Source organism: Ostrinia furnacalis, unplaced genomic scaffold, assembly GCF_004193835.3.
Source record: "Ostrinia furnacalis isolate ACB-3 unplaced genomic scaffold, ASM419383v2 OfSCF0075, whole genome shotgun sequence".
Classification (NCBI taxonomy): Eukaryota; Metazoa; Arthropoda; class Insecta; order Lepidoptera; family Crambidae; genus Ostrinia; species Ostrinia furnacalis.
Window position 1 is genome coordinate 286,135 of NW_021130314.1, and position 9,026 is coordinate 295,160.

General features: G+C 42.3%; 2 protein-coding genes across 2 annotated transcripts; both read right to left on the reverse strand.

Moving 5' to 3' along the window:
- Positions 1-223: 223 nt before the first annotated feature.
- LOC114350534 (dedicator of cytokinesis protein 5-like) lies at positions 224-4,477 on the reverse strand. Its single transcript, XM_028301377.1, has 7 exons — positions 4,366-4,477; positions 3,771-3,878; positions 3,277-3,590; positions 1,936-2,025; positions 1,647-1,746; positions 856-1,031; positions 224-302 (listed from the first exon to the last, which is right to left on the reverse strand). Exons 3-7 carry the CDS (start codon positions 3,573-3,575, stop codon positions 224-226), a joined length of 744 nt encoding a protein of 247 aa, XP_028157178.1. The 5' UTR covers positions 3,576-3,590; positions 3,771-3,878; positions 4,366-4,477.
- A 22-nt stretch (positions 4,478-4,499) lies between these two features.
- LOC114350434 (dedicator of cytokinesis protein 3-like) lies at positions 4,500-7,170 on the reverse strand. Its single transcript, XM_028301250.1, has 5 exons — positions 7,058-7,170; positions 6,798-6,926; positions 5,819-6,013; positions 5,079-5,220; positions 4,500-4,685 (listed from the first exon to the last, which is right to left on the reverse strand). The coding sequence occupies exons 1-5, from the start codon at positions 7,136-7,138 to the stop codon at positions 4,516-4,518; spliced, it is 717 nt and encodes a 238-aa protein (XP_028157051.1). The 5' UTR covers positions 7,139-7,170; the 3' UTR covers positions 4,500-4,515.
- Positions 7,171-9,026: the final 1,856 nt, after the last annotated feature.

The following is a 9,026-nucleotide window of genomic DNA, read 5'->3' on the forward strand; positions in this document are numbered from 1 at the left end:
TGTTAGGCCGGGGGGCCCATCACCCACATTGCACGGTCCCACCCTGTCTGGGGGGGTCTGCCAGTGTACCGGCAGACCCCCTCTTTAGCGCGGGAGGCCCGGCAAAGGCTGGGCCATGCGTCGGCACGGCGTGGTCTGAATCTGTAGGACCCCACGTCGTGCCAGTAAAACGCAGAGGGTGCACCGCAGGTTTTTAGTGGGTATACTTGTCGGGTGACAGCCGCTATTGCTGCCACCCGACAAGGGAGTCCCACATAACCCGTCGCTTCCCCCGAGGCGGCGGGTATACGCAAAGTATTTTCCTGCGCAAAAAAAAAAAAAAAAAAAAGGTAAGCAACTACTTCTGTCCTTAAAGCGATCGCGAAATTAATAATCCACGAATGTTACTTCGAGGTTACAAATTCGTATGAGATTCGAAATCAAAACTACGTTTCCATAACTGTAGATAATATAACTTTTTCTGTCGAGTTTGAATTAATAACATCACATACATCTTCTATACTTACGAGCAAAACTGGTACCATTTTTAATTTTATCTTCATAGTCGTTTAGCTACAAAGATTACTCAAAACGAATGGGGTGATTCCATACTTTTGCTCGCGAGTGTATTATTTATCTAAAGGACTCAAGACAGTAATCAAAAGCTGTCGCGAATTTAGCCCTGATTATATTGAACAATATCGACAAACAGAAGAAACAGAATGCCCAAACAACTGCACGCATAGGAAAGTTGGATGAATGCTACTGACTGACAATACCACTCTTGTAGCGAAGTTTTGGGTTGACACTGTACAGGTTTAAAGAAGAAGCTTTTTTATTATTGATCATTGATCAATCAAACTGAATGTCTCTTACCGATAATTCTCCAAAGGAGGTCTGGTAGGGCTCCTTGGGTCGCCCGACTTGGGCCTGGTGGGCAGAGGCGGCGCGGACTTCACCATGGCGGCATCTTCCACCATCGAACAGTCGCGGTTGTCGCCGCCCACGCTGTGAGACATCACGCTCGGCTCCGACGAGTCTTCTAGTGAGTACTGAAGGAACAAATGATTGGGAATTTACAAATTAACATAATCATTTATTAGCCTCCCAATGGCAAAGTCCATTGAAAATGATCTCACTTTTGCACATTGTTTAGTTACTATTTCCCAAATAAAAAACTATAAATTTTGTTCAATGGTCGAAATGTAGAGTAGTTCCGTATTTATTTACCCAAATAATATACCTAAACCAATTTATTAAAGACTAGCTTTCCGCCCGCGGCTTCGCACGCGTGAAATTTCGTTTGTCACAGATCGTCATAAATTATAGCCTATATGTTATTCTGGATTATGAACAATAATACTGTAAAGTTTCATCAAAATCCATTCAGTGGTTTTTGAGCCTATTCATTACAAACATACAAAATAGGTACAAATCTTTCCTCTTTATAATATTAGTATAGATTTAATAAAAAGTTATATTTTAAAGGAATTCAAAGGAACAGCACTATTTAGCCTGTTTTATTACATACATCGCATCGTCATTCATTGTAAGACACATAAATTAATTTATTTTCAGATAGATTTCAGCATTTTCAGCATATTATGGTACCAACTCATATCAAAGTAATATGTATATTTTACTCATGCATATTATTGTATACTTACTATAGGTTTGTTGTAAAGATGTCCATCTTCATAATAGTTGTCACTCTGTTGTATACTTTGAGATCGTTTATCCAGATTAGGTACAGGTGGTAATGGAGTACTGAAAAGAAAACAAAGTATAACTCTAAAATCTAACATCATCATGACATGCGTACATCGAGGTAAACCATGTAGTTATCACTCAGAAGCCGCTAGTCATAAGAATACTCTGTATATTGATTTAATGGCAATAAACATTTTATTATTATTTTTATTTGATGATCGATTTGACATCTCGATTATCACTTACTTTACGATGCTTTCAGAGAGTTGTCTACGTGCACGAGCCAACCCTGGCCCCAGGTTTTGCCGTAGTTGGTTGAACCTTTCCACCAATCGCCTGCAAGAAAGAATATGAATGAATGTAAGACCAAGAACGCACTTTAACGCCTTCAGATTAAGTACATGCAAATATTTCGAGGGTAAAAACTGAGTAGTGTTACTTTCTAAGGGGTTTTTGAACAATATTTCACTATTTTGACATGTGCATAACTTGCAAGTCGAAACTATGTGTTGGCTTGAATTTAACTAATTAATCTACAGCCAAAACTTGCTTCACTGGACCGTAGCTAGACTGTCCAATAAGCGTTACATTTCTACTAGTCCAGCCGATACTATAAACCGCATCTGGTGATGCGAACCTAGTTTAGCTTTAAAGCTTATTCTTATGTAGCAACTTACCTCTGACATTCTCCGTCGCTATTCTGCCATGTAAAGTCAGGCAGGCGTCCACCACAGCCAACTGAGACGCCACAAGCCGCCTTAGCTTGGCAGCGGCCGCGGCCTCTCTTGGCGTGGCGTTTCTACTGAACTCTCCAGTAAGAATTGCAACCTACTGACGTGAATATTGCGTAAAGTAACTTACCTATGCAGTGGCTTGACTTCTTCCGGCGCCAGTCTGCCATGCAATGTCAGGCAGGCGTCCACCACAGCCAACTGAGACGCCACATGCCTCCGTAACTTGGCAGCGGCCGCGGCTTCTCTCAGTGTAAAATTGCAGCTTACTGACGCGAATCTTGTGAATAGTAACTTACCTATGCAGTGGCTTGACTTCTTCTGGCGCTAGTCTGCCATGTAAAGTTAGGCACGCGTCCACTATTACAGTTAACTGAGACGCCACAAGCCGCCTTAACTTGACAGCGGCCGCGGCCTCTCTCGGCGTGGCGTTTCTACTAAACTCCAATGAGAATTGGAGCTTATTGACGCAAATCTTGAGCAGTAACTTACCTATGCAGAGGCTTGACTTCTTCCGGCGCTAGTCTGCCATGCAATGTCAGGCAGGCGTCTACCACAGCCAACTGAGACGCCACAAGTCGCTTTAGCTTGGCAGCGGCCGCGGCCTCTCTTGGCGTGGCGTTTCTACTGAACTCTCCAGTAAGAATTGCAACCTACTGACGCGAATATTGCGTATAGTAACTTACCTATGCAGTGGCTTGACTTCTTCTGGCGCTAGTCTGCCATGCAATGTTAGGCAGGCGTCCACAACTGCCAACTGAGACGCCACAAGCCGCCTTAACTTGGCAGCGGCCGCGGCTTCTCTCGGCGTGAAAATTGCAGCCTACTGACCCGAATCTTGTGAATAGTAACTTACCTATGCAGTGGTTTAACTTCCTCCGGCGCCAGTCTGCCATGCAATGTCAGGCAGGCGTCCACAACTGCCAACTGAGACGCCACAAGCCTCCGTAACTTAGCAGCGGCCGCAGCCTCTCTCGGCGTGGCGTTCCTACTGAACTCTCCAGTAAGGAAAGCCTGCTCATATTTGGTTATTCCGCCTTGGACGTTCGCATCGATGGTGCCTTGCAACCGCATAGAGAATGGATTTATGTTGCGAGTGGGGTCTGCAGTGTACTGGGAAATTAGACTGCGTAGTTCGCGCTCGGTTGCTTCCATTGTCTCGCATGCGAACTGTGGGAATAATATAAGAATTTATGTAAAGCCTGTAGCGAATAGAAAAGTGTAGTAAAACAAAAGTTGTTATTTTTTGTCATAATGTGAAACTTGATGTGGTGTAGTCAGTCACAACTTGGCAACAAAAATGTGTAGACTGGGTGCTCATAATCACATCAATTGTTTTAATTAACTTACTTCGACTGGCGGAATCTCTTCAACGGACCTCGACACCACTTCTGACCAACGCAGTATGCCAGGCAGAGTATTTTCTGTGACTAACGTAGTTCGTTCAATCCAGAGACTCTGAAAATACAAAGAATATTGAATTATAAGCAAATCCTCTTTTTGAATTTTGTAGCAGGCAACCGCAAGTCGTGTTTTCGACGTAATGTTTGGGGTAGCTCTTTACTCCTGTAAAGTATAGTCGTATATCTTAAACTAGCTTTCCGCCCGCGGCTTCGCCCGCGTGGAATTTTGTCTGTCACAGAAAAACTTTATCGCGCGCGTCCCTGTTTCAAAAACCGGGATAAAAACTATCCTATGTTCTTTCCCGGGACTCAAACTATCTCTATGCCAAATTTCATCAAAATCGGTTGCGAGGTTTAAGCGGGAAAGCGTAACAGACAGACAGACAGACAGACAGACAGAGTTACTTTCGCATTTATAATATTAGTTGGGATTCCATATCTAACAATAGTCTATGGTCATTGGTTACTAATTCACTAAGGTCGGGCGCCCCGTTGGGCCACGTGGCTTCGTGTCTATGGTCCCTGGCAGTAGTCTACGGTACCTTGAACTCGTTGTCCTTGTCTATGGGCGGCTTGTGGAGCGGCCGGTCGCACAGGAAGGTGTCGACGTCGTTGGTGCCGTAGAAGCGCTTGAGCTGGTCGGGCGCGCCGTTGGGCCACGTGGCCTCGTGTCTATGGTCCCTGGCAGTAGTCTACGGTACCTTGAACTCGTTGTCCTTGTCTATGGGCGGCTTGTGGAGCGGCCGGTCGCACAGGAAGGTGTCGACGTCGTTGGTGCCGTAGAAGCGCTTGAGCTGGTCGGGCGCGCCGTTAGGCCACGTGCGCCTTTTTGCTACCGGCTTTACGTTGCAGATTTGGATGTCTAAAAGCAATAACAACTCAGTTAACCAATAATTCGATCCTTTTTTGGGAATGATAATTACTAAAAGAAGCCTTCTGACCTAGGAGACGTTCGGCTAGAAGCTTAGACTAAACGCATCTAAAATCCGTAAAGATTAATCAACACATACTCTAATGATTTCAGTTTCATATTATGCTAAATCTTAATTCAAAGGGAATACTGATTATTTCATTTCAACAAACGATAAATTGAATCTTTTACCTATTATGTGAATGTAGCCACTATGCGTCATATAATGTGCTGTCGTCTGTACAGCATCGGCGTGTATTGTCGTGGTTATTCGTGCATTAAAATTCTAGTCCTCGGGGTCGTTTAAACCACAAATGTTCACGTGAAATAATCATTTTTACTCACATTGTGTATCAGAAGCGATGATGGACTCGTCTGGTGGCGTGTTGCGCATGAGAATGTGCGCAGAGACATATTCCGCTTGCAGACGCTGCGTGAACGCTCCGATGCGCTCGTAGTCTTGGCCGCGGTACACAAACTGTTTATTCTGCAATACAAATCCGTTCTAAAAAATATATCCTACACAGAGTATACCATAAATGAGTAAGTGGCATTCTTCATATTCGATTCTTCAAGCTAAACTGAAGCGGATTTATGGCGTTTAATTACATTCAGACATCAGTAGATAGCTCAATACAAACAAATAGTCTTACAGCAGGATTAGGTATTTTAAAATGGTAATGTGAAAACGGAATCATCGCTAAACATTTATAAGCATGATGCACTTCGTGCTAACTCCGCAGACACAAAGATCAAAGTTTCACTTCGTAGAGCATTGCTAGCTCTGCAGGCACAAAGATCGTAGTCGTGAAGACACATGTTCTTACGTTACCTCACTAGACTTATCCTTACAAACTACACTTACTCTCACAAACAACGGACAGACTTTCCCATAGAAGCCCACTCTAAAGTACTCCGGATCGGGCCTCAGTTGTTCCAGCACGGAGTCTAAGAAAGTCGCGTGAGTGCGTAGACAGTGAGCCAAACGCGCGTAGTCGCAAAGCTTCACTTCGTAGAGCGTTGCTAGCTCCAAAGATTGTAGACACAGTAATCATATGTTAATACACGTATCTCATAAGACTTACCCTCACAAACAACGGGCATCCTTTCCCATAGAAGCCCACTCTAAAGTACTCCGGCTCGGGCCTCAGTTGTTCCAGCACAGAGTCTAAGAACGTGGCGTGCGTCCTGAGGCAGTGAGCCAAACGCGCGTAGTCGCAAAGCTTCACTTCGTACAGCGTTGCTAGCTCGCGAAGTAAGGGGAGACCCTTTTCCCAACACTGTAATGGAGATATAATTCATAAACCAATATGCTTATTTATTTATTTATTTGAACACCAACAAGGTTACATTGAGGCTTCACAAAAGTAACTATAAAAAATTAGACTAGCTTATGCCCGCGGCTTCACCTGCGTGAAATTTAGTTTGTCACAGATCGTCATAAATTATAGCCTATATGTTATTCTGGGTTATAAACAATAATACTGTAAAGTTTCATCAAATACCGTTCAGTAGTTTTTGGGTGAAAGAGTAACAAACATGTTCATATCCAGACATCCATACAAACTTTCGCATTTATAATATTAGGATATTTTAAACATGACATCTAGTTCTAAACAAAATTTGTAATATAGGCGCACCAGACAACAATATCTGCGTTGTCCTACTGGTAGTACCACGGGCAATTTTTTTGTCCGTAGTCCTATTGATGTCCCAAGTAAAAATGCCCGTCATACATACTGTCACTAGGACTGCGGGTAATGCTAGGTCCCCATGGTTCTACTAATAAGAGCTACGGAGAAAATTTGCCCGTGGTTTACTACCAATAAGACAACGAGCAATGAGGGTTTTCGCGAATGAAAGATCCGCTAGATGGCGGGACGTGGATGTGGGGTCTGACTGCTTCGTGATTGGTGGATTTTGAGATATATGTCAATGTCATGTCAAAAATAATCAATCGTGCAGCATTTGGACCTCGCGTCTACGTATTACCATCTGGCGGATTTTTCATTCGCGAAAACTCTCATTAACCCTCTCTACCCTATGAGTGAAAAGGATGCTCACTTTTCCCCTGTCGAAATATTGCAGTACTTGATTGTACAGGGCTTCCTTGCGTTTCCATTCCGGCGTTTCAGGGTATTCTGGGTCCACACCAATCTGATCGCTATCCCAGCTCAAAGTCTCTGCATAAAGCTGAAATTATTAACAATAAATAAGTTTTCTATGCAGAAAAAGGCAGGTATTTGACGGGCATCGCACCTGATGTTATTTTATAGAACAGAAATAAATGCTTATGCATCAGTAGAAATAAAGTAATGACTTACTAAAAGTGTACATCCAGCTTCGATGAAGTTGTCAGATGCAATATGAAGGTCGTGTAGTTTGTAGACATATCGTAAGTACATCTCTTTACGATCGATTTCGTTTTTGTAGAAGTTCTGTAAAAGATAAAGATAATGGACAACACGCATAAGTTGTAATATTAAGTTAAATTATGACTTAATTTAAAGTTTAGATCACACATATTACACTAGTTTTTATTTCACCTCAATCCATGCAGTATTACCGAAGATAGAGCCTCGAGAAGTTTACGGACTTTTTAAAATTTTCAAAAATTTCCAATATTCGCGCGTGACGTCACAACATGATTTTGCAGCCCCCGCACGTTAACCCATTTACCACTTTTTGTCTTTTTCCAACTAAAATAAAATTTTACCTAACTGACAACTGTTGTTAGTTGTCATCGTTCAATCACATTTCAAACTAGGCGCTAAAAACTAACCATTATTATGCCACCTATTGCCAATTTGGTGCACTATGAAGCCATTTTTACATTTATGCACTTAAATATAAATTTTCTGGAAAAATAACCAAGTTTGTGTCTTTGTGCTCAATAACAAGTAAATAATCCAGTTATTTGTTAATTTTATTTGGAAAGATTTCCGGAATTTTTGAAAATTGGTGAATAAATAGATTTCGCTATGTTCTTTCCGAGTTTTGTGACCTCGTTTATAGCAGCGCGCGCGCCCGCTTTATTGAAAAAAAAAATCCGCCTTNATTTTTCAAAAACAATGGCGCATCTCGGAGTGACACCTCCTTAAAAACACCTCGAAATCGCGTTTTCAATCCAAGATGGCGGCGCGGCCATTTTGTTTTTCCGTTTTTTTCTCACATTTTTGAACACACCTTGGCAACCCTAACAAACCACCAAAAAAGAAAAAATTCAGGACCGAAAACAAAAAAGTTGGTGTTTCAAAAAGTGCCGCCATTTTGTTTTTTGGTTCAAAAAATCTATAAAACCTGGGTGTCAAAAAATCTAGTAAAAAACAAACACCAACAATTTTACCCCCCTCCCCTCTAAATACCCTAAAAATACCCCTGATCAGTCAGTGAGTCAGTCAGTGAGTAGGAATCGAGCTTTATATAATATAGATTCGGCCTCGCCTTTCTGTCTGTCACTGGGCTCTAGTCCTTTTTTGACGCATTAAAAATAAATCCATGGCGACTCATAGGCTTTAAACTATCGCTCGGCCTTCGGCCTCGCCTTTTTCTACGTTAGCTAAGCCCCCCTGCATACAATTTGTATGGAGAATTTAGTCCCTTTAGGAAAACGGGTGAACGCTTGGCGGCCATCTTGGATTTCCAAAATTTTGTATTTTTCCCTTAATCTGGACCATTTTCTGCGCCGAACCCCATTTTTACTTTTTTTCTAACTTAACCCAATCCCGTAAAACAATTCCTTAAAACCACCCATGTCCCAAAATTTTGAGTTTCCGTAACTCCCAGTGTTGCCAGGTCATCGAGCTAAAAATGGTCAAATGTCATTAGTTTGACCTATTTGCAGGAGGCGTCATCCAAATTTTTGACCGAAAGTCGTTACTTCCATTTTTTACATTTTTGGACCAAATCTCCCAAAGCATGGCAACACTGGAAATTTTTGGTTTTCCAATCGATACTCCTTGACAAACTACGTAATCGCCCCATACAACTCGACTTTCCCAAATGTTGCCAACTGCCCGAAAAATGCATTTGAAAAATCGAAATTCTGACACTTTTTACAAAATGGCCGCCAGCTCAGCCGCCATCTTGATTTTCTGACATTTCGGATTTTTCCCATAGTCTGGATCGTATATCCGACCAAACCCCATTTTTAGACTTTTCCTCCCATATCACCTTCTGTCCGTCCTTAACTTTAAAGACACCCATGTCGAAAAAAATACTTTTCCCCATAGCTCCCAGTGTTGCCAGGTGATCGAGACGAAAATGGTCAAATGTCATTTGCACGACCCCTTT

Coding starts and splice junctions, on each gene's coding strand:
- LOC114350534 (XM_028301377.1), bottom strand. CDS start 3,575: ATGGAAGCAACCGAGCGCGAACTACGCAGTCTAATTTCCCAGTACACT. Junction 2,026..3,276: donor GAAGTTAAACCACTGCATAG/GTAAGTTACTAT, acceptor TCTTTCTTGCAG/GCGATTGGTGGAAAGGTTCA. Junction 1,747..1,935: donor CTCTCTGAAAGCATCGTAAA/GTAAGTGATAAT, acceptor TTTTCTTTTCAG/TACTCCATTACCACCTGTAC.
- LOC114350434 (XM_028301250.1), bottom strand. CDS start 7,138: ATGTACTTACGATATGTCTACAAACTACACGACCTTCATATTGCATCT. Junction 6,014..6,797: donor AATATTTCGACAGGGGAAAA/GTGAGCATCCTT, acceptor TCTCCATTACAG/TGTTGGGAAAAGGGTCTCCC. Junction 4,686..5,078: donor CATCGCTTCTGATACACAAT/GTGAGTAAAAAT, acceptor TATTGCTTTTAG/ACATCCAAATCTGCAACGTA.